This window comes from Ornithorhynchus anatinus, chromosome 3 (assembly GCF_004115215.2).
Source record: "Ornithorhynchus anatinus isolate Pmale09 chromosome 3, mOrnAna1.pri.v4, whole genome shotgun sequence".
NCBI lineage: Eukaryota > Metazoa > Chordata > Mammalia > Monotremata > Ornithorhynchidae > Ornithorhynchus > Ornithorhynchus anatinus.
This window is the reverse complement of record NC_041730.1, coordinates 106,733,746-106,759,678: the sequence shown is the minus strand read 5'-3', so window position 1 is coordinate 106,759,678 and position 25,933 is coordinate 106,733,746. Positions and strand designations below refer to the sequence as shown.

Sequence of the window (25,933 nt, the reverse complement as noted above, 5' to 3'; positions counted from 1 at the left end):
AGCACCCCTTGTACCTCTTCCTTCACTCCAGTCCCCATCCACTCGCTCCCATCCAAACTCTCCCCATCCCTCATGTTGAGCACTGCCCCACTACCTCCATCACCCATAGCAGCTTCAGCCACGTGTGGCCTGTGGAACCCCTACTCCATCATGGGGAAACTTCTCTTCATCCTTGACCTGTTTCTGACTCAGTCTCTCCTCTTTTTGCCATCAATGAAACCTGGCATTCACCAGACAACACAAGCTCCCCTGCTGCTCTTGCCAGAGGGTGCCTCATTTTCCTGCACTCCTCCAGACTCACTGGGTAAGGAGGAGGTGTTGGCTTCCTTCTCACGTCCAAATGCTGCTTGCGCACCATTCCACCTCTCCCATCTTCTTTCCCTCCTTTGAAGTCCTTATCATCTGCCTCTACCACCCACTCCAGATTCAACTTGCCTGTCTGCTTGTTTTGTTTTGTTGTCTGTCTCCCCCTTCTGGACTGTGAGCCTGTTGTTGGGGAGGGATTGTCTCCATCTGTTGCCGAATTGTACTATCCAAGTGCTTAGTACAGTGCTCTGCACACAGTAAGTGCTCAATAAATATGATTGAATGAATGAATGAATTCTAGTAGCGGTCGTCTACAGACCCAAGGATCCATCTCCAACTTCTTTAACCATTTTCAACTCTTTCTTACATTCCTGCCACAATGATCCTTGGGGACTTCAATATCCATGTAGATTCCAGATGACCCTTGTGCAGCCTTGTGCACTTCTCTTCTCCACTGACTTCCTGATCCACCACAACTCACCCACTCTGGAGACCACTTGACACCCACTTGATCTCATCATTTCTAGCCTCTAGCAAAATCTCTACCCTCACAAACTCTGAAATCCCTCTATCTGACCATGACCTTTCCACTTGCCTCCACTCTTAAATAAATAAATTGTGATATTTGTTAAGCATTTACTATGTGCAAAGCACTGTTCTAAGTACTGGGGATACAAGGTGATCAGGTTGTCCCATGTGGGGCAAACAGTTTTAATCCCCATTTGACAGATGAGATAACTGAGGCACAGAGAAGTTAAGTGACTTGTCCAAGGTCACACAGCTGACTAGCAGTGGAGTCAGGATTAGAACCCATGACCTCTGACTCCCAAGGCCACGCTCTTTCCACTGAGCCACACTACTTCTCTCCTCATAAATCTGTACCATTTCTCCACAGAGACCTCCGATCTTTTGACCCATCCAATTCTCAACTCATCCTGCTCCACTTATCCTCCAAACCCAAACCACCTTCTCTGGTTAACCAAATTGGCACTCTCAACACCACCCTCACTATTGAACTCAACTCATTCCCTCCCCTTTACCTTTGTAGATCTCATGCCAGTAACCCACAACCTTGGATCACCTGCACAGTCTGCCTCCTTCCCTCTTGTGCATGACCCACAGGACACTCCTTGAGGAAATCTAAGTCTCAGGCTTTATTCACTTCAAGTTTATCCTGGCATGCTTTAACTCTGGCTTTCCTTTGCCCAGAAAAATATTTCTCCACGTTATTGACACTCATGCCCATCACTCTCACCAGTTGTTCCAGACATTTAACTCCCTCCTCAGGTCCCCTGTCCCCCCACCTTCCACTTCCCTTGCCTCCCAATGACCTGGCCACTTATTTGATTAAGAAACCTGATGCTATCAGGCTTATGCTCCCTAAAATCACCCCTGTTCCTACTCAGTCCCTCCCTCCTCCCATCTCCTCTTCAACTCTCCCATCCTTCCCAGCAGTATCTTTCTAGGAGATCTCTTTCCTTCTCTTAAAATCCATAGCTTCCACCTGCACATCTGACCTCATTCCTTTGCACCTTATCAAAACACTTGCCCCCTCCCTTCTTCCCTCCTTAACTGCCATCTTCAACTGTCCATTCTCCAATTTATTCCTCCCCACTGCCTTCAAATATGCCCATGCCTGCCCATCCTAAAAAAAAAATCCTCCCTTGACCCCATAGCTCCCTCCAGTTATAGCCCCATCTCTCTCTTACCATTCCTCTCCAAACTCCTTGAGAGAGTTGTCTAAACACACTGACTCAAGTTCCTCTCCTCCAATTCTTCCTTGACCCCCTCCAATCTGGCTTCTATCCCCTTCACCCCACAGAAACCACCCTCTCAAATGTCACCAATGATCAGCTTCTTGCCAAGTTCAATGGCCTCTACTCAACCTAATCCTCCTCGACCTCTTAGCTGTCTTTGACACTGTCGACCACCTGCTTCTTCTGGAAACATTATCCAACCTTGGCTTATATGACACTGTTCTCTGCTTGTACTCTTATCTCTCTGGCCATTCATTCTCAGTCTCCTTTGCAGGCTCCTCCTCTGCCTCCTACCCACTAACTGTGGTGGTGTCTCAAGGTTCAGTTTTGGGTTCCCCTCTATTCTCCACCCTCACCCACACTCATTCACTCCAATAGCTTTAACTACCACCTCTATATGGACAATACCCAAATTTACATCTCCAACCCTGATCTCTTTTGTTCTCTGCAGTCTCGTATTTCCTTCTGTCTTCAAGTCAGTCTATCTGGATGTCCTTTGCTCACCTCAAGCTTACCATATCCAAAATGGAACTCTTTATCTTCCAACCCCAACCTTTTCCTCCCCAAGACTTTCTCATCACTGCAAATGGCACCATCATCTTTCCTGCATCACAAGCCCCTAATCTTGGTGTTATACATATCTCCTCTCTCACATTCAACAACGCATTCAATCCATCACTAAATCTTGTTGGACCCACCTTCACAACTTTGCTAAAATCTAATGTTTCCTCTCCATCCAAAGTGCTACCATGTTAATATAATCACTCATCCTATTCCACTCTGATTATTGCATTGGTCTCCTTGTTGACCTCCCAGCCTTTTCCCTCTCCTCACTCTAGTCTATACTTCACTCTGCTGCCCAGATCATTTTTTTACAAAAGCATCCCAGACATGTTTCCCCCCTCCTCAAAAAACTCCATTAGTTGCCCATGCACCTCTACATCAAACAAAAACTCCTCAGAGCACTCAATCACCTGGCCTTCTCATACCTCACCTCACTGTTCTTCTACTACAACCCAGCCCACATATTTTGCTCATCTAATGCCAACCTTCTCACTGTGCCTCAATCTCACCTATATCACTGCTGATGCCCTACCTCTGTTCTCCTCAAATTTGACAGATAATTAGTCTCTCCCTCTTCAAACCCTTACTTAAGGCACATCTCCTCCAAGAGGCCTTCTCTGACTAAGTCCCTTCCTCTTCCTCCACTCCCTTTTGAATTGGCTGGATTTGCTCCCTTTGTTTTTCCCTCCTCCCAGCCCCAAAGCACTTCTGTACATATATGTTATTTATTTATAAACGTCTGTCTGTTTATTGTTGTATTGTACCCTCCCAAGTGCTTAGTACAGTGCTCTGCACACAGTAAGCACTCAATAAATGCTACTGAATGAATGAATGGGTTCCAATCCCAGCTCTGTCAATTGCTTGCTATGTGACCCTGAGCAAGTCGGTTAACTTCTCTGTGCCTCAGTTCAACTGTTCCTCCTCTTACTTAGACTGGAGCTCTATACGGGACAGGGACTGTGTCCTACCTTATTAACATGTATCTACCCCAGTGCATAAAAGCGTTTGACACATAATATGTACTTAACAAATGCCATAAAAACAAAACAAAAAATAGATAGAATCTTGAAGGAAAATCAGCCTAGTTTGTTCCATATATTCAAAGTGTATAAGAGACCACTAGTCAGAAAGCCAAAGATGCTATGGAACTGGGGAGGCAACTTTGACTTAGAAATGGACCAAGCAGATGTTGATGCATTTAACAGCATTTCATTTGGTGCAATTAAGCAATGAGGATCTCACCAAACTTTGACAATCCAATGCATCATTACATGATACCAAAACATAGGAGAATAACATTATAGCCTTTCGATTTCCCATTAAAATTTTGGGATTAAGAAGTCTTGCTTTAGTTGTCAAGCAAATGTGAACTTTGAAAATTACTGAAGATGGAGGGAGAGATAGGAGTTCACTGGTTTGCAGAAGTAATCAGAGGAAGTTAGCCTGCTACAAGAAAACTAACCTTAGCATGCTGCCTCCATAAAACCTCAGGAAGACTGTGGTTGCTGCTGCTAGAGCAGGTTTACAGTGATTACTTTTGCAATGGCAGACACTAAGCCATGACGAGCTGAAATTCTGCAAAACTTTTTGTTTTGTTACTGACCCTCAACTTTATGTTGCCTTAATGTTTGGTTTCATCGACCTTTATTTGTCTGTCTCCAGTAACTTCTTCAGCTTTAAATTTTTAAATTCTGAAACCCCTGAGGGGCAATGACCAGGTCTAGTTTCTCACCTGTGTATCTTTCCCAGTGCTTATTTCAGTGCTCTCCATACCCTATGGACTTAATAATTTATATTTATACTACAACTATGAAAATAAAAATGCTGTTTTTCCATCTAAATTGAATAAATTCTTCATTAAAGGTGAAGAATCACAACTAGTCTACAAAACAAGCCTTTATTTCTGCAACTTTCTGTGACTGCATTTGGTTAATACTGTAATTTTAGCTTTGAATTATTTTAAGGAAGATTAAGCCATCTTTTAGTGATGTTTAATGTTAAGATATTCATCATGGGCAGACACTTTTTTTGAGGTTCTGGAATGAATCCTAATTTATTACATGTCTACGAGAAAATGTATGCTACAATACTACCATTCCGAAACAAATACATGTTCAAAGGATAAAAACTTGCTTTTTTGTGAGGTAACAGCAAATGTGAATAATTTAATGAGCAGCACATGGATCATAGATCTGTTGGTGCCAACAAAAAGAAACACCAGGACTATTTTGAAGTGAAAAAATGTTTTTAAGGCCTATAAAATAAAAATCTTAAATCTTTGTGAATAGCCACGGACCATTCATTTATTCGTTTCAATCATATTTATTGAGTGCTTACTATGTGTGATGCACTGTATTAAGATCTTGGGAGAGTACAATACAAAGACAAAATTAGAAGTTATTGGAAGACATAGGCAATACACACAGCCTGACATACAGCAGTTTAAAATAGGGGTGAATATATTAGAATGAAGGGCTTAGGACTATTCTTAAGCAAAGAGGGGAAAAGCCTATTCCAGGCATTTTAGGGAGCCAAAATGTCTCTATAGTCAACATCAAGTGACAAGATACATTCAGGACATGTCACCCTCACCCCCAAAAACACTCCAGAGGTTGCCCCTCCACCTGCATATCAAATAAAAACTTCTCACCATTGGTTTTAAAGCCTTCCATCAGCTTGTCCTCTCCTACCTCACCTCACCTCAATTCTCTCCTTCTACAACCCTGCCTGCACACACCGTTCCTCTAGTGGCCTTCCCAGATTGCACCCTACTTTTCCTCAACTCCCACTCCCTTCTGTGTTACCCTGACTTGCTCCCTTTGCTCTTCCCCTCCAAGCCCACAACACTCATATATATACATATATATAATTAATTTTATTTATTTGCATTGGTGTTTGTCTTCCCCCCTCTAGACTGTGAGCTCACTGTGAGTAAGGAATGTTATTATAGTGTGTTGTATAGTATAGCAGCAGAAATTTGGAAGATACCTGTAGTTGCCAAATGGTCAGTCAACCTGGAAAATGATATTTAAGGGTGGGGTTGTTCTCCTTGATAAGAGATTTGAAGAGTGGAAGACAGGCTAACTTGGAAGCAGTAACAAGTATTCCAAATAGCCTGCCAAAGAACAATGTTTTCATGCACTCACGTGTCAGGGTGTCAACTGCAGGCAAAAAGGAGATTCAAAACAGGCATCAAAGAGGTGAAAATGATTTCATACTTTAAATTTCTTTCCAAATCCAGTTGAATTGGGCAAAATAATGAATCCCTCAACACAACACATATCTATGAATGAATGTTCCACCACCATAATTCATTTTAAAGAAGCTATCACCTTAGACCCAGTTCAGCTGTCTCCTTTCAAACTAGCAACTCCTCAGATACAACCAAAGTTCTATACTGTTTTGTGTTAGAACTGTCACATAATGACAGATTATTGAGTGTACCTTGATGGCACTCTTTGGCTCAGTTCCTGTTTATAAAAATCTCAGAAAATTAGACCATTTGCATGCTTAAGCTTTAATCAACAATAGCTGGCAATATGTGAAGCAATAAACAGCTTCTAGGTAGGCAATAAACACTGGGGTTTATTTACCAAAATAGCACAGTGGGGGGCATTTATTGCTGTGTTTCTAAAGATAATTTTGATTGTGGCTATTAAAATTTCAGCATCTTTCTAACAGACACCTAGATAAATATTGCATATCAGCCCTGATATTTAAGCAAATTCCTTTCTCAATTTTGCTTTAAAATAGCAGAACTCAAGTTTCTAATAACAATAACAATGCAGTGGATAGAGCACAGGCCTGGAGTTGGAGGACATGGGTTCTAACTCTGCCTCAGCTACTTGACAGCTATGTGTCCTTGGTCAGTCACTTAATTTATCTGTGCCTCAATTTCCTCATCAGCAAAATAGGAATTGAATACCTGTTCTCCTTCCCTTCTTAGACTGTAAGCACCATGTGGGACAGAGACTGGGTCCTCCCTGGTTATCTTTTGTTTACCCCAGAACTTAATGCAGCACTTCACAAATACCACTATTATTATTGATATTACTGATATTAATAATAGTTTCAATGTGATCAACAATGTGATCTGACATTTTAATAATAATAATAATAATAGAAATATTTGTTAAATACTTATTAGATGCTAGGCACTGTCCTAAGCACTAGAGTAGATTGCAGATACCAGCAGATTGGGTTTGACACAGTCCTTGTGTCATATGGGGCTTACAGTTTTCATCCACATTTAACAGATGAGGGAACTGAGCCCAGAGAAATTAAGTGACTGTCCCAAAATCACACAGCAGACACATGGCAGAGTCAGGATTACAACTCATGGCCTTCTGACTTCCAGGCCTGTGCTCTATCCATCAACTGATGGAAAGCACAGGTTATCTTTTCTAACTCTCCTGGTTTTCTCTACATGTAAATGGCCAAAAGAGAACAGATGAAGTTTCCTGTCATCATATTTCCAAACTGCAACTGTCTACTGGAGGAATCCACTATTTTAACTTTATCACTACTTATGTAAGACACTGAATGCCAAGAGGCAGTTCCTGGATTACTAAAGAGCAAATCTAAAATGAAATACCAGAAATGATTTTCATGTATTGGGTAACACTCTAATGTTCTGTGAGCCTTCAGGGATGATTCATGAACAGTTTTCACACACCAGCTGTAAAGCATTTATGAATCATAAGCTACTGTATCATCTTCAGGGGGAAAAAAATAAGCAGCCCATTTCATATGGAGAGATTTATCAAAGAATTTTTTCTAGGACATTTCAGAGATGTCAGAAGAACAAATTATCCATTCTGACAAAACCCCTTAATGCAGATGGGCAGGTTATATGCCAGCTTGCAACTAATTCAGCTGCTTCTGGAAATGGATCAAATCTGCATAAAAGGGTGATAGCAAAGAAAGTTCCATGACAATATCACATTTTGTAGCTCTGAACACATGCTGTAGGAGCTGGAGTGTTCTGACCCAAGCAAGAGTCCTAGTGGTTTTCACAGCAGGGTCAAATGAACCAAGGGCTATGCTCTAGGATCCACTCCAGCCACAAATGTCCTGGTGGTGGTCGTGGGCCTATTTGATATGCTTCTTAATAATAACTGTGATATTTGTTAAGCCTAGCACTGTACTATGTACTGATCTACATAGCAGTTCATTGTGGGCAGGGATTGTCTCTCTCTATTGCTGTATTGTACTTTCCCAAGCACTTAATACAGTAAGCACTCACTAAGCGCTTAACAAATGCCAACATTATTATTATTATTATTATTAAATATGGATGGATGAATGAATACAAGATAATCAGTTTAGATATTGTCTGTGCATGACACAGGTTCACCTGTCTAAGTGGAGGAGGATGGGTATTGAGTCTCCCTTTTACAGATGAGGAAGTCAAGGCATAAAGAAGTCAGTGGTATTTATTGAGCACTTATTGTGTGCAGAGTACTGTACTAAGCACTTGGGAGAGTTCAATATGACAATATCAGACATATTCCCTGCATACAAAGAGCTTACAGCCTAGAGGGGGAGACAGACATTAATATAAATAAATGCTTCCATCCATCTCTAAGGATCCAGTTGGCCATGGTGGTCATGGCTTGTCTTGCTCACTGAGAAGTGGAATGATTTGCCAAGGTCGTAAGTGGCAGAGCTGGGATTAGAACGCAACCTCTGACTCCCAGATCTGTGCTTTTTCTTGTCAAGGCAATTAGGAGCAGATCTAATTACACAGAGATATTTTCAGAACCCTTCTTAAACCCCAATACTCTGGAAGCCAAAGGTCTCCAAAAGCTGAGGCTCAGGAATATCACAAACTGGAAGCTATAGCCACATGCCCTTAATTTCTTGTACCTTTCCCTGCCATTCTCTTCTACCAAAAGCCTGGTGTTAGGACATCACTGAGCGTTTGAAATGCCATACATAATAACCTGGGGGATAAAATATCAAAAGAGTGCTCCATATGAAAAAAAAAATCTGAATATATCTCCTGGGCCATACATGTGAAAATGTACCCAGAGAAAGAGTTCCAAAGTGGATGAGTAAGAACACTACTAGCTGCATCAGTTATTGAAAGATGAGCTAAATATTATTCAAAATGAGCAACTGAATCAGAATTTTCAAAGGCTATTTACATCTTCTGACACACCCTAAACATTTTCCATAATACACAGTTTCTTAGTATCATTCCGAAGAGATATAACTGAACTCACAGAAGTGGAAACAATGCAGTCTGATGGAAAGAACACAATCTTGTGTGACTTTGGGCAAGTCACTTAACTGCTCTGTACCTCAGTTTCCACCTTAATATGGGGATTCAATACTTAGTCTACTTCCTATTTAGATAGGGACTGTGTGGGCCAGGAACTGTGTCCAACTTGACCATCTTGTAACTTTCCCAGGGGTTAATACAGTGCTCGGCACACCATAAGTGAGCAAAAAATAACACAATCATTATCAATCAATGGTATTTATTTAGCACTTACTGACTGTAGAGCACTGTACGATTATCGTTATCATTATCATTATTATGAGAGTCTACCTAGTGAAACCACTTGTGTCTTTATGAAGAAGAGATGAAAAACAAAGTATAGTGAATGTAAAGAGCAGATTACCATCTATTTCAAAGGGGGAGAATATTTTTCATAATGTCCCTTGGTCCCCTCCATCACCAACCAACTTGCAAGGAACACGGAATTGTTGTAAAATATTTGAGTACTTGCACAAGTCACGGGAGTACCAGATTTATGAACAGGTCTATAAAGACAGCTGCTGCTGTGTGAACGCTTTGTTTTTGTTTTTTTTACAGCTGATAGTTGCAGCTATCGATAGCTAGAAATCATCCCTTCTAATGACTACCTTATGCATTTCAGAGCCATTCAACAGCCACTGACTTCTGGGCAATTATTCTCTGTTCAAATCAGCTTCATGTCTGGTTCCAAAGGGGAAGTACAGTGCTCTGCACACCATAAGTGCTCAATAAATATGACTGAATGAACTGAATGAATGAATGAAGATGGGAGGGGGTGGAGAGAGGCTCAAGAGAGAGCTTGACTAGGCATTCTGAAATCATCTACTTTTATACTTTGAAACTTGAAGATGATGTCACTGATGGTTGTAATATACAGGTTTGACAGTTAAGGGACATTTGTGTCTGAACTATAAAGACTGTTATTTCCTGTGCCCTTACATCTGCTGCCTGCAATACCTGTTAACAGTTTTGATTATCTGGTCAAGAGTTTCTCAAAATTGCTGCTCTGTTAGTTGTCCATTTCCAAATATGTACCATCCTACTAAAAAAAAAATCATCCATTCAGTGAGTCATTTTAAATAATAAAACTAATAATAACAGTAATACTAATAGTATTTGTTATACACTTACTTTGTGCCAAGCATTGCACTGAGCACCGGGGTAGATATAAAATAATCAAGTTGTAATCAGTCCCTGTCCATTATGGGACTTATGATCTAAATAAACAAAATGGGTCTAAAATAACAGAACAAATGAAATAGCACCACACATATTAGAACCGATGCTACAATATGAGAAAACAATAAAGAGCTTCTTGAAATAAATGGCACATTAAAAAACTTTGTGGTTGAATTTGTAAAAGTTCCCAAGATGGCAAAAAAAAATAAAATTGATGGATTTTTCTTAATTTTAAAAGATCACAAACATAATAGATTCTGGTGGTAATATATTCCCTACAGTTGTCAGCTCTCTAAACCAAGCAGTAAGGACAGTAGTAGGGGAAATAATATAAGCCAAAGGAACAAGACAAAACTACCTCAGACAGCTTGAAGTATGTCCACTGTCTTTTATTATTAGAGCTCTAAGGCTGAGCAATTTGATAAACACTTTTCAACTTTCAGGTTACTGGATCAATTTCAATTTCATTTAATGGTGCCCAAAAGTGGGTGGTGTGTGCCCTCTGAAAAATGCCTAGACTTATTCCAATTACTACTGAGGGAAATGACCACTGAAAGTGCCATCTTTTCTTTGGCCTCAACAAAGAGTACAAAGGTTGCATAGCAATGTCATCTCAACTGTTTCTGCAACTTTGGCATCTTAGAAATTACAGCTAGAAAAGACACATTATATGCAGGTTTATCTTCAAGAGCCTCTATTGTTAAAGTGGTTTTCAAAGAACAAACCTTTCTCTTTCTTTACTATGTCATTTTAATATTACTCTTACCACCTTATTGTATATTATTATCTAGATATGTTCTTCTCCATGTTTTATTCTGGTCTATTAAAGATACATTAAGTATTTTTTTTTATTTGAAAAAAAAAGTAATTTTTTCTGATCTATTCACCACCTGGAGCAATATTTCATCAGACAACCAGGCAAGTGCACAGAGCTCAAATACAGTAGCATCCATGGAGTAGAGTGCAACTTCTCTGCTAAGGTAAGGTTTGGGTGATGCTGGGAATGGACCTAAATCCTATCCATAAAATTAATCTCCCTTGGAGACATATGACTATTAATGGATTTCCTCCTGTGGCCGTATCGCCTGATATTTCAACTCTTCCCTCGCACAAATTTTCACTTCTAACCTCTATCTCCAAAATATGATTCTTTGACTATTTCAATATTTTACATTATAACAACATTAGCAAATTACTTTGGTCTTCATTTCTGGATAGATTAGGTAAAAGTCTTCTTTGGGAGTGAAATACTCTAGACTTAGGACCAAAGCCTATTAGTTGGCTTCAGTTAAAGTGAAGTTAAGACCTGTCCATAAATCTAAGTGTCAAATGCTTGGTTAAGGATGCATGGGACTTTCTCTACTTTAGGCAGTTTTCAAAATGTATTGAGTCAAGGAAATACATAGCTATTATTAAGACACTTTCAGGAATCCAAGTAAACTGTAACCAACATAAAAATAGCCAAATTTCCATTCTACAGCTACAAGTGGCAATTTGGTTGTGCTCAACACAGCAGCTGTCCACCAGCAGAGCCAGATAAATACAAAGGCCATCGGGGTTTTAACCCAGGGATTTGGGGATTAAGGTGATGATTCACACAATCCCCCAATTCCCACCTTCTCTTGACCTTGTTAATATGGTCTCTGTTTGGGCATTATGAATATTGTCACTGCATTACACTTGGTGTACCCTGCTCTTGAAGAGGACTCTGCCCTCTAAGGAGCAAGGAATAGGCAACACATTAAAGGAGGGAGGCTGAAGGTTCAGGAGTTTGGGGTTGTTCCTCTAAATATCAGCTCTGTCTTCCCCCTCCTCCCATTCATTTAGCCCACCAGTTGAGCATAGTGATTAACACAAAACACCTGCTAATCACTGCTTTCAGCTATTCACTGTAGTGCCTGAATGGGATCTTGTTGACTTCCTGGCAAAGGGTGAAGAGAGAGGGGAAAAGTGAGTGTGGTGTTCAGGGGCTTTTTGGAAATTTGGTGAAAATCTCATTGCCAAAATCTGCTCTTTCCTCTCCGCCCAAACTATATTAATGCAAGCACTTTTCCTATCCCTTCTCGATTATTATATCAGCCTCCTTGCTGACCTCCCTGCCTCCTCTCTCTCCCCACTTGAGTCCATACACCATTTTTCTGCCTGAATCATTTTCCTTCAAATATGTTCAGACCATATTTCTCCACTCCTCAAGAAACTCCAGTAGTTGCTTGTCCACCTCCATATCAAACAAAAACTCCTCACCATTGGTTTAAAGCACTTAATCACCTTGCCCCTCCTATCTCACCTCACTGCTCTCCTACTACAACCCACTTCAACACACTTTGTTCCTCTAATGCTAACCTTCTCACTGTACCTCGATCTTGTCTATCTCACCACAGATCTCTTGCCCATAACCTATTCTGGCCTGGAAAATCCTCCCGCCTCGTTTCAGATAGATAATGCTCTCCCTCACTTCAAAACTTCATTGAAGGCATATTTCCTCTAAGAAATCTTCCCTGACTAAACCCTCCCACTCTACTCCCACTCCCTTTCCCCTTCTATCCTCATAGCACATATAATAATAATAATAGTTATGGTATTTGTTAAGATTCTACTATGTGCCAAGCACTGTTCTAAGCACTGGGGTAGATATAAGGTAATTGGGTTGTCCCACATGGAGCTCACAGTCTTAATCCCCATTTTACAGATGAGGTAACTGAGGCACTGTGAAGTGATTTGCCCAAGGTCACACAGCAGACAAATGGCAGAGCCGGGATTAGAACCCATGTCCTCTCACTCCTAAACCTGTGCTTCTGCCACTAAGTCATGCTGCTTCTCCATATTCATTCATTCATTCAATAGTATTTATTAAGCGCTTACTATGTGCAGAGCACTGTACTAAGCTCTTGGTGTGTACAATTCGGCAACAGATAGAGACAATCCTTGCCCAATAACGGGCTCACAGTCTATATGGGGAGATAGCAAAGCAAAACAGAACAAAACAAAACAAGCAGTCTAGTGCAGACATCAAGATCAATAGAAAGAATCATAGATATATACACATCATTAGCAAAATAGATAAGGAAATAAATAATATATACAAATATGCACAGTGCTAGGGGAGGAGAAGGGGAAAGAGCAGAGGGTAGGAGGGGGGAATGGGGAGGGGAGGAGGAGCAGAGGGAAAGGGGGGTGCTCAGTCTGGGAAGGCCTCCTGGAACTTAGTACGGTTCTGTGCATTCAGTAAACGTTCAATAAATGCCACTGAATGAATGAATGAAAAGGACAATCTTTTCAGTTCTGTAAGAAGCTAATAGTTTCAAGTTTTCAAATCTCCACGCTCACTGCAAAGAGGGTAAGCACTTCTGATCAGTTATATGCCGGTATGAAATGGCAGTTTCTCCAGAATCAGGAGCGGTCACCATTTTCAGGCCCAAGATATCATTTTCAGCTGCACATTAATTCATTCATTCATTCAAAAATTTATTGAGCATTTACTCTGTGCACAACTCTGTACAAAGCACTTGGGAGAGTACAATATAACAATAAACAGACAGGGAACCAGCGTGGCTCAGTGGAAAGAGCCTGGGCTTCGGAGTCAGAGGTCATGAGTTCGACTCCTGGCTCTGCCACTTGTCAGCTGTGTGACTGTGGGCAGGTCACTTCACTTCTCTGTGCCTCAGTTGCCTCATCTGTAAAATGGGGATTAACTGTGAACCTCATGTGGGATGACCTGATTAACCTGTATCTTCCCCAGTGCTTAGAACAGTGCTCTGCACATAGTAAGCGCTTAACAAATACCAACATTATTATTATTATTATTATTTACACATTTCCTCTCCACAATGAGCTTAAGCTAGCACTGGTCATGCATATAGGATGTACTTACATTTCCCTTAATTCCCAAGTGCTTTCTTCTACCATGAATCTACTCTTAGGTTTTGGAAATCTTTAGTTTTGTGGTTGGCCTCTACCCTATATGTTGCTGGGAATCTTAATTTGTACACCACAGACTCAAGACAAGGAGGTGTGGAGAATGAAATAAAGCCACTGTGGCCTAAAAGAAAGACTACATGCTGTCAGGATACCTGGGTGCTAATCTGGTCTCTGCCACTTGCTTTCTGTTTGATCTTGAGCCAGCCACTTGACTTCCATGTGTCTAGTAGATAGAGTACGGACCTGGGGAAGGATCTGGGTTCTAATCCTTTCTCTCCACCACCTGTCTGCTTTGTGACCTTGGGCAAGTCATTTCACTTCCCTGGAACTCAGTTACCTCATCTGTAAAATGGGGATTAAGACTGAGCACCTTTGTAGGACAGGAACTACGTCCAACCCTATTTATTTGTATCCACCCCATCAGTTAGTACAGTGCCTGCCTGGCACATTGTAAGCACTCAAAAAATACCGCAATTATCATGGTTCCTTCATCTATAAAATGGGGTTTACATATTTGGTCTCTAACCCCCTTAAAACTGTGAAGCCCCTTGAGGGACAGAAATTGTATCTGATCTAATTATATTATATCTATCTGTTCTATATTTTGAGAAACAGCAGGGCCTAGTGGAAAGAAAAAGGGCTTCGAAGTTGGAGGACTTCGGTTCTAATCCTGGTTCTACCAAATGTTTGCTGTATGATTTTAGGCAAGTCACTTGACTCCTCTGTGCCTCAGTTTCCTCAACTGTAAAGTGGGGATTAAATACTTGCCCCCTTCATGCATACTTAGGCCTTGAGCCTCATGTTGAACAGGAACTGTGTCCATTCTGATTAAATTGTATCTCTACCTCAGCACTTAGAACAATGCTTGATGTAAGCACTTAACAAATACCATAATAATAACGATAGTATAATCTATCACAACATTTTTAGGACAGTGCTTGGCACAGAATAAGTTTTTAACATAAAAATAATAATCACCATCCCTGGCTGAGCAACTGAAATATATCTTATGTTGCAATGAATTGCAGTTCAGCTCATATTGGTGCCAGCAGCAACCCTCTCCATACTGAAGGATAAGATGACAACTGGCATGCCAGCTGAGATTGTTCTCTATCTCCAGCAGGCAATAATAATGGTATTTGTTAAGTGCTTACTATATGCCAGGCACTGTACTAAGCACTGGGGTGCATACAGGCAAATCGGATTGGACACAGTCTCTGTCCCATGTGGGGCTCACAGTCTAAATCCCCATTTTACAGATGAGGTAACTGACTCACAGAAAAGTTAAGTGACTTGCCCAAGGTCACACAGTATACAGATGGTGGAGCTGGGATTAGAACCCATGATCTTCTGACTCCCAATCCTGTGCTCTATCCACACTACCATGCTGCTTCTAGGGAGTAGGCAGGGGAGTAGATAGGTGTGGAGATCTTCAATCACACTATTATTCACTGCCCCAAGTGGATTTCACAGTCCTGGAGACCAAGCAACCAGAATTGCAATCACCGATATATGAACGGACTTAGTTTTCAAGGAGAAAAGCCCTTTTTTGCAAGTATTGATTTACTTTAAAACTCAACAAAATTAAAACAAAATAACAATACACACTCTATTACCCATTATATAATGGAGTCATGGATCAAAGACAAGCTAACAACATCACTATGATACATTTGGAGAAATGTGGACAAAGTTCAGGGCTTTAAATTTTCTCAGTTTTTTTTCTTTTTAAGTATACACAGGATTTGATCTTAGAACAAATCAAGGAAATAGAGAATTACTTTGTAAAATCATGTACGCTAGTCTCTTCCTACCATCCCAGGCTTAACAACAACAAAAAAATTAACTAAAAAAAAACCCAAAACCCCGTACCTGCATATTTAACAAAACAGCCCCGACACGCATAGCTTCACTGATTTCCAGGCTGTACATTGACTGGGGAAAGCGAGGAGGACTTTGATTATTTGGAGGAAGCACCTCAATGTACACGGTGCAGATGGAATTCCTGCAGAGAAAGAAAAGGAAACAGAAGTTGTCACAATTTCACTTGTTTACCAACACAATGGATTTATCATCCTCAGGTTTTACCATAGGAGACTGTAAGCTCATTGTGGGCAGGGAATATGTCTGCTAACTCCGTTGTATTCTATGAAGCACATAGTAAGGGCTCAATCAATACCATTGATGATGATGGTGATGACATTCAAGACCAACTGGGATAGTGTTCTGAAGGTCCCAATATTTTCAGTTGGAAAAAATACATAGGGTGATTTATTTTTTTTTTATTATCAATCAGTTGATCAATATTATTTACTGAATGCTTATTGTGTGTGAGCACTCTACTAAGCACTTGGGAGAGTACAATACAGCAGAGTTGGTAGATACATTCCCTGCCCACAGTGAGATTACAGTAATTCATTAATTCATTCAATCGTATTTATTGAGCACTGTATTAATAATAATGATGGCATTTGTTAAGTGCTTACTATGTGCAAAGCACTGTTCTAAGTGCTGGGGAGGATACAAGGTCATCATGTTTGTCCCATGTGGGGCTCACAGTCTTAATCGCCATTTTACAACTGAGGGAACTGAGGCACAGAGAAATTAAGTGACTTGCCCAAAGTCACACAGCTGACAAGCAGTGGAGCTGGGATTTGAACCCATGACCTCTGACTCCCAAGCACGTGCTCTTTCCACTAAGCCATGCTGCTTCTGTATTAAGCACTTGGGAGAGTACAATATAACAGTGCACAGACACATTTCCTGTCCACAATGTTCCTAAAGTCTTGATGGGGAGACAGATACTCCTATAAATTATGGATATCTATATAAGTGCTGCTAAGAAAACTCCAAGTAATCTGTTCTTTTGAAACATTTTTCTTGAAATGTTCTCTTGAAAATTTGGGGAACTGCCTCCAACTGTTAGTTCATTACTTAGATCATGTAAACCACATTAATAGAACCTGATTATACACATCAGATGTATAATTTAATAGTAAATTGAAGTATATGATATTGTTCCCAAGCACTTAGTATAGTCCTCTGGACACAGTAAGCACTCAACAGATATGACTGATTGATTGGGCTTTACTAGATAGTATTTCTATTACCATAGAAGTATGTTGTACAAGGAAAGCTGGATTCTCTATTAAACCAGAAGAGGGAGCAACTGTTAAGTTTATTTTAAAGATTTTTTTTTTCTTTACTGACATAATAATTGGAGGTATTGCATATTAAAAGAGCCAGAATACTAAAGTACACTATGGATATCATTTTTGTGTAAATTTATGTAAGTAAAATATATGACTTAGAAAATAAAATTAATCACGGGATATGTTTCTTATTCTAGTTATGTTTATAGGCCCAAATTTCCCGTGTCTGAGGTGATCATAATGAAGTCATATCTCTTTGCAAAATATATTGATGCTGCAGTATAAGTTACAAATGTATAGATAAATGCCAAATGAAGATTTTAGGTTTTCAAATTAGGATTGTTATGATGCATTTTTTTTTTTTAGAAAAACAAATGCTTTCATGATCTTTATGCTTTAAACACTAAGTTGAACATACATGGAGGAAAACAGAGTCATTTTAGTATTTTTTCTCAAAAATTTAAATTGTGATTTTTAAAGCCAAAATATTTACCCTACTTCTCATGTGGAACTAAATTCAACAGTGTAAGACTGAAAATTAGAAGATGACCAAGAGTAAAAAGCAATTGGTTCCAATATATTTAAGATATCCACAAGTCTCACCTTCTCTAGGCCATTATGGACATTCTGCTGATGTCTCTACTGGCCTAAGGTAGAAAGAACCCACTAAGAACTGCACTTAGGCAGTGAGACTTGGAAAGCAGAACTTAGAGCTGTGGTAATGACAGTTAGGGTTGCTACTTCCTGGAAAACTAGAAGAAAAATAATTCTCTTCTTCAGCAGTGTGTACAGAAAACAGTGTCACAGCTATTGCCCACTGCCAATCAATCAACCAATCAATAGAATTTTTGAGTGCTCACTGCATGCAGAACACTGTACCAAGCACTTGGGAGAGTACATTACAAAAGAGTTGGTAGGCACTTTCTGTGCTCGTCAAGTGCTGCAACTTAGAATTTCCAGCTTCACTGAAATTCCTTTCACTGTCAAGATGGCTATGATTACTACCAAGAAATCTCTGTTGATTAAGGACGGATTTTGAAATTTCCAAGGTTTATTTGTTGATGGAATTCTTGCATGTAGACATTTATTTTAATTAGAATAAAATACACATTTTCAATCAATACACAAGTGATATATTCATAATCCATGTATCTTTATATATACAGAGAAGCAGCATGGCTCAGTGGAAAGAGCACGGGTTTGGGAGTCAGAGGTCATAGGTTGGAATCCCAGCTCTGCCACTTGTCAGCTGTGTGACTGTGGGCAAGTCACTTAACTTCTCTGTGCTTCAGTGACCTCATCTGTAAAATGGGGATTAAGACTGTGAGGCTCATGTGGGACAAGCTGATTACCCTGTATTTTCCCCAGCACTTAGAACAGTGCTCTGCACATAGTAAGCATTTAACAAATACCAACATTCCCATTTATATAGCATGACCTATGACCTGAATGTTTGTTTAATGTTTTAAAAAATTACACTATTGACAAACTAATCTAAGTGAGTCTCAGCAAATTTAAGTAGTTCTAAGCAGTTATAAAACAGATAAATGACTTTTAGACCTGTAAATGACTTCTTACACTTTCATTCATTTCAAAGTTCTCTCCAAACACCAATAATTAATTATTAAAATGGAATCACATGAAAATGATAAATATAAATTCCACTTTATCAAATGGTCAAATTAAACATAGGCACAATATTTTAAAACACTTTCAGACGTTTTGAGAGAAATAAGTTTGAATTGCACATATTTTTAAGTTAGGAGTTTGCAATGGAGATGTTAACTAGAAATGATCAAGTACTGTACTAAATATAGCTTTGTATGCTTCAGTCCTGTACATTCAGTCATTTTGTTAAAAGCATACCTAATAAAGAATCTGGAAAATTACCCACGAAAAATCTAAAATTCAAATGGTAAAAAGATAAATGTCTACAATGGGAACTGAGGTTCAATTGTTCCTCTCAACTTTACAACAAATAAGTATGATAATGATTGTCTGAATTGCATAGTAGATGATTAGTGGGAGCCCCCCAAAATCAGAGTTTAACCCCTACACTCTTCTGAGATATATAATGTACTAATATCTATCTCATACATAATAAGGGTAGGAGTGACCAGGGCATTTGAAATTCTTAACTAGCAAAATAATAATAAAAGTAATAATGGTGTTTTTAGTGCTTACTAAGCATCAAGCACTGTTCTAAGCTCTGGGAAGCAGCGTGGCTCAGTGGAAAGAGAACGGGCTTTGGAGTCATAGGTCATGGGTTCAAATCCCAGCTCTGCCACTTGTCAGCTATGTGACTGTGGGCAAGTCACTTAACTTCTCTGTGCCTCAGTTCCCTCATCTGTAAAATGGGGATTAAGACTGTGAGCCCCACGTGGAACAACCTGATTCCCCTGTTAATGTTGGTATTTGTTAAGCGCTTACTATGTGCCGAGCACTGTTCTAAGCGCTAGGGTAGACATAGGGAATTAGGTTGTCCCACGTGGGGCTCACAGTCTTAATCCCCATTTTACAGATGAGGGAACTGAGGCACAGAGAAGTTAAGTGACTTGCCACAGTCACACAGCCGACAAGTGGCCGAGCTGGGATTCGAACTCATGAGCCCTGGCTCCAAAGCCCATGCTATTTCCACTGAGCCACGCTGCTTCTCCCTGTGTCTACCCCAGTGCTTAGAACAGTGCTCTGCACATAGTAAGCGCTTAACAAATACCAACATTATTATTATTAGATGTGGGGTAATCAGGTTGACCCACATGGGGCTCATACTTTTAATCCCCATTCTACAGATAAGGTAACTGAGGCACAGAAAAGTTAAGTGACTTGCCCAAGGTCACACAGCAGACAAGTGGTGGAGCTGGGATTAGAACCCATGTTCTCTGACACTACGCCAAGCTGCTTTAAAAGCTTCCTTTCCCTAGAAATTGGAGAACAAAGTATAAGAAGAACCTAATAAATATGGAAAAACCTATGAATATAGATAGCCTTTCCCCACTTCACCAAATCTCATATAGACAACTAATAGAAATGTTTTTGAAAGTTAACACGTCTGATGTTTTCTGAGCTTCTTTGCATACACAGACGTTTCTGGCATTGGGCCAGACTATGTCATCGCAATTAATTTCAATGCATTTATATCAATAGTATTTGTGCTTACTCTAAGTAGAAAAGAAAAATAAGAACAAAGATGAGGAGATAAGGTGGTATTAGGAAGCTTTGATCTTGAAACATGATGGAATACTACAAAATGAAAAGAGAAATTGTTCTGATCTGACAGCAGCTAGAGAGTAGTAATGGTATAATTTTGCTTTACATGAGTTTATACTCTAAATAATTTCACATGTCTATTTAAAATTACATAACTCATATCTTCCTTCTCCTATTATGGTGGCTGGCACGGTAGAGCACTATTGATTCAAAGGATCTTTAGCAAATTATCTGACTTGGGTATCTTTAACCATGTGGGAATGAAAACTGCTGCCTTTCTCACCCAATACAGAGCAGAGATTCTGGGAATGAAGTTGAAGAAGCTGAAAATTTAGGGAGGATGATGATTGAGGTATTTATTAAGTGCGTAGTATGTGTCAAGCACTGATCTAAGCGCCTAAGTAGATAAATGTTAATCAGGTCAGAGCAGTCCCTGACCCGGTGGGGCTCAGAGTTTAGAAGGCCTTAAACCAGAATTCTAGGGACAGGTGAGGAAATTATTGTGTAAGTGACAAAGCAACAAGATGGGAAATATAAGGGATAACTGAAGAGCACCCTGAAATACTTGTAAAATAAAATAAGCAGGAAGAATTAGAAATTTTTGATCATGGCCTGCACTATGCTGTTAATCATTACTGGAGCACAAGACAAAACAGATTTAGGTGGGTCAGGAGCAATAGGCCGTGAAAACATGGAGGTGGTGTTTCAAAGAATACTACCCTCTTAGGAGTCCTGCAAAATAAAAAGGCCAAAGGTAGAGTGCATGGTTTAAGCAAAAATAGGAAATAAATTTGACATTTTACCCATCTAATCTAGAAGGAAAAGGAGATTTTCTTTGGAAAAGTAATTTCAGATTAGATTAGAATTAGGGATGATGTGTTACTTTACACAGCTCCTTGAGGAGAAGGTTAATTTCTACCAAATCCTTTGTATTCTACTCTCTCAATTGCTTAGTACAGTGTTCCTCACACAGTAAGCAGCATGGCTCAGTGGAAAGAGCATGGTCTTGGGAGTAAGAGGTCATGGGTTTGAATCCCAGCTCAGCCACTCGTCAGCTGTGTGACTGTGATCAAGTCACTTAACTTCTCCGTGCCTCAGTTACCCCATCAGTAAAAATGCGGATTAAGACTGTGAGCCTCACGTAGGACAACCTGATTACCCTGTATCTACCCCAGCGCTTAGAACAGTGCTCTGCACACAGTAAACCCTCAACGAATATTAACAACAATGAATATCAATGATTGATTGACTGATTGATGTAGCTATTAGAAAAACATTTCAGTAGGCTACAAAGTTTAAATTGGCTCTTGCATTGGGATCAATTTTTCCAGCCAGAAAATAAAGGAATCAATTAGGGCAGGGAATTAAAAAATCAGCATCTTAAAGATGAATGGAAACCTTAGTGGCAATAAGATGATTTAATATATGCTCCTAAAAGGAAAGGAGGGTTAAAGTGAATCTGATAAATGACTTTCAAGAAAGCACATTTTAACAAACTTAAGGCACTATTTGGAAGGCACTAACAACTAATAAACCAAAGAGGAGCAAAAGTGTGCATGAAAACTGAGTTCTCTTTAAAAAGGTAGTTCTGCAGGAATAAACTCCACCAGGGGAAAAAAGAAAAAATGAGTAACATTCCACAATACAAAATTCTGTTTTTCTACTATATCTATTTTATTTTGTTTTTCTACTATGTACCATCATCTGATATAATGGTTTTAATTTATCAAGAATTGCTCATAGTTTTTGTCCCCTATATGTAGATAATTTTTTTTTAGGTATAATGAAATTGCATTGGCCAAAAGCTTGGATCTTCTAAGAGACCTCTCATAGAGCTATTGACTACCAATTAAAACTTGTAGATTTTTTTATAATAAGACACTAACAGTCCACAGAATGTTAGCATAGGGTAAATGTTATTTTATATACATATCCTTCAATTAAGTTGATATTGTGACTCTGACTGACAAATACAAGATAACTCAGCACTGTGTTCATTTCACCTCAGCCCCTTGAATCATTTCCTAAAGCTTTTCCTGAATCACAGCAATATCTAGAGAGCACCTAACTTCTGAGCCTCCAAAATTTTACAAGTCTTAAAAGTCTTACAAGGGGAAGCAGCATGGCCTAGTCGAAAGAGCATAAGCTTAGGACCTTGGCCCCAATTTTGGTTTGGTCTTTTGCTGTGTGATCTTGGGCAAGTCACTTAATCAAAGACATTTATTGAGCTCTTACTGTGTGCAGAGCACCCTACTAAGTGCTTGGGATAGTATAATATAACAAAGTTTATAATAATAACAATAATAATAATAATAATAATAATTGTTAAGCATTTACTATGTGCCAAGCACTGTTCTAAGCACAGGGTAGATACAAGGTAATCAGGTTGCTCTACTTGGGACTCACAGTCTAAATGTCCATTTTACAGATGAGGTAGCTGAGGCCCAGAGAAGATAGCCTGACCCCTAACCTCACTGAGATTACAGTCTAGAGAACTTAACTTCTCTTTGCCTCAGTTTCTTTATGTAAAATGGGGATTCAATCTCATGCCATCTTTCTTAAACTATGAGCCTCATATGGGACAGGGACTGTGTCCAACCTGATTACTGTGTTTCAACCCCAAGGCATACTATTAGTATGCTCGGCACAAAGTAAGCGCTTAATGAGAGCCATTTAAAAAAGTCTTATGGCATTGTGACACTCAGTATCCCTAAATAAAAGTGGCATTTCTCATAGTCAAGGAGATGAAGAATCAGGGCAGTTCAATTACTTGTGAAGCAGAGTGACTGCCAAACCTAGAGGAATGTTTAAAGGTGACTTAAGCTTTGCAAAATTTGAATAAAGAAATCTCTGGAAGTTGTCTAGGGAGTAAGTTGGAACTGGACAACCTGAAGGGAGGAAGGATAAAAGATGCAGAAGACAGGACAATATCTCTCAAAACAACCACATCACAGTTCAAAGAGAGATATCTCTTTTCTCTTCCAGCTATTTTCACCACACTTTTCCACTCCTCCAATCATCCTATAAATCTTAATCCTACTTTCTGAAATGGGGAAATAACACTCACATTCCATATGGGCAATTAACACTCACATTCCATATGGACTGAATGATCATTAAACTGGATTGCAAAACTACAACCCTCCCAGTTTTGGAATAGACTGTAAGCACCTCCTCTAAACTGTAAGATCCTTATGAGCAGGTAAACACGTCTAGACTGTGAGCTCGTTGTGGGCAGGGATTGTCACTGTTTATTGTTGTAGTTTCCCAAGTGCTTAGTACAGTTTTCTGCCACAGTAATTGCTTAATAAATATGATTGAATGAATGAATGTCTAACAAATCTGTTATATTGTACTCTCCCAAGCGCTCAGTACAGAACTGTGCACATAGTAAACATACAATAAATACAATAGACTGATGTTCTTACTTTATCCTTTCAACTGATCTGGGATTTGTCTCTGGTCCTGACAAGGCCTATTACAGTACCCCTCATCTTATAAAAGGCATATGGAGTAAAATTCATCTGGAACTTGTCATATCTTCCAATAGTTGTCGATTCCTCTTCACTGGTTAAATTAAACAGAAATTCTTCACCACTGGCTTTAAATTTCTGAACAAGTATTCCTCTCCTACCTATCTACTCTCTTCTCCTTTCACACCCCAGATCACACACTTTGTTCCTCTAAACCAACTGACTCACTTGACTGAATAATCTTCTTAAATCACATTTCCTTCCCCAAATCATTTCTTCTCTCCCCAGTCACTTCTGCACTTCCACAACCTCTAAGAACATGGGTATAAATCAACCAATCAATGATTTATTGAGTACTTTCTATGTGCAGAGCATTGTGCTAAGCACTTGGGAAAGAATTGATAGACATGATCACTGCCCTCAAGGACCCTATATTCAGATCCCCATCTACCTCATATCACTTACTACACATTTATTACTTCTTCTTTTTCACAGTTTATTTTAATAATAATTATGGTATTTATTAAGCACTTAGTATGTGCTAAGCACTGTTCTAAGCACTGGAGTAGATTCAAGATAATCAGATTGGACACAGTCCTTGTCCCATATGAGGCTCACACTCTTATTCCCCATTTTACAGATGAGGTAACTGAGGCACAAAGAAGTTAAGTGATTTGTCCAAGGTCACACAACAGACAAGTGGTGGAGGCAGGATTAGAACCCATGACTTCTGACCCCCAAGCCCGTGCTCTTGCCACTAGGGCATGCTGCCTCACTTGTTTGTAAGCACCTTGAAAGGAGGAATCATATGTGCTAATTTTATTGTACTTTATTGTACTTTCCCTAGTGCATAGTTTTCTGTAAATTGTAGGTGCTCAATAACCACTACTGCTTTATTAGATTTGCTTTGCATCATCTTCCTTATAAACCTCATCTCCAACCTCTCACAGTGGGATAACATAGCACAACTCAAGAAAAATTTATTCCAGACTACCAGTCTCTTTGCCAATTTTCTGGTGGATTAAGTCTCCTTTTATCTTGTAGATACTGCCTTAAGTAGTAATATTTGTTCCACAAGGAGAACTCTGTTCATCTGCTATCCCTTAGTGCAGCAGTGAAGTCATGAGGGATTTCACACCTAATTACAAATACCTCAATGAAAGCCTGCTGAATTATCCTGAAAATGAGTATCCCTAGAGATATCTGCACCAATTACAAGGTTAACTGAATAGATCCCCTGTTTCCCTGGATGAACGAACAACTCTAAATTATTAGAATACTCTCTCTGAGCTGTAGAATTAGCATTCCAATAATCTGGATATTCTGCAACATTCAGGATAGTTTTATATTCTCTTTTACCTGGAGGGCAGGCCACATGGTAGCTGGCTTGGACCAAGAGAGTCGTAGGGGATTCCCTAGTTTCAGTTCATGGAGGGAATGGTTGGAGTAGATTCTACTGTAGAGACTATTAGATTATTTGCAATGCAATATCCAGGCCACACCAATAGCCTAACTATCCCAGAAAATTATCTCAAAGGACTGTTGAAAGAACACTGTGATGACAGCCCATCCTGACATCCTTCCAAGATGTTTCTCACTGTAGATACTGCCTTCTGGAATAACAAAAGGCCACAACAATCAGTCAATCAATCATTGATTTATTTATTGAGGTCCAACAGTGGTCAGAGCACTGTACTAATCGTTTGGGAGAGGACAATATATCAGAGTTGGTAGACATGTTCCCTGCCCACAACAAGCTCCTATTTATTGAAAACTCCTTGAGGGCTGGGATCATGTCTACTATTTCCATCATATTCTTCCAAGTAATTAATACAGTTCTCTAAAACATTATTCATTCATTCAATAGTATTTATTGAGCGCTTACTATGTGCAGAGCACTATACTAAGCGCTTGGAATGTACAAATCGGTAACAGATACAGTCCCTGCCCTCTGACGGGCTTACAGTCTAATTGGGGGAAACAGACAGACAAGAATAATAGCTCCACCACTTGTATGATGTGTGACCTTGGGTAAGTCACCTAACTGTTTTGGGCCAAAATTCCCTCATTGGCAAAATGGGGAATCAATAGCTGTTCCTCCTACTTAGA

General features: G+C 39.5%; 1 protein-coding gene across 1 annotated transcript in view; it reads right to left on the bottom strand.

Moving 5' to 3' along the window:
- PCDH15 (protocadherin related 15) overlaps window positions 1–25,933 on the bottom strand; it is a 913,479-nt gene that overhangs the window by 277,436 nt on the left and 610,110 nt on the right. The window contains exon 16 of the mRNA XM_029061331.2: window positions 15,862–15,994. Within this exon, the coding sequence (XP_028917164.1) occupies window positions 15,862–15,994 (133 nt within the window). The remainder of the gene's footprint in view (window positions 1–15,861; window positions 15,995–25,933) is intronic.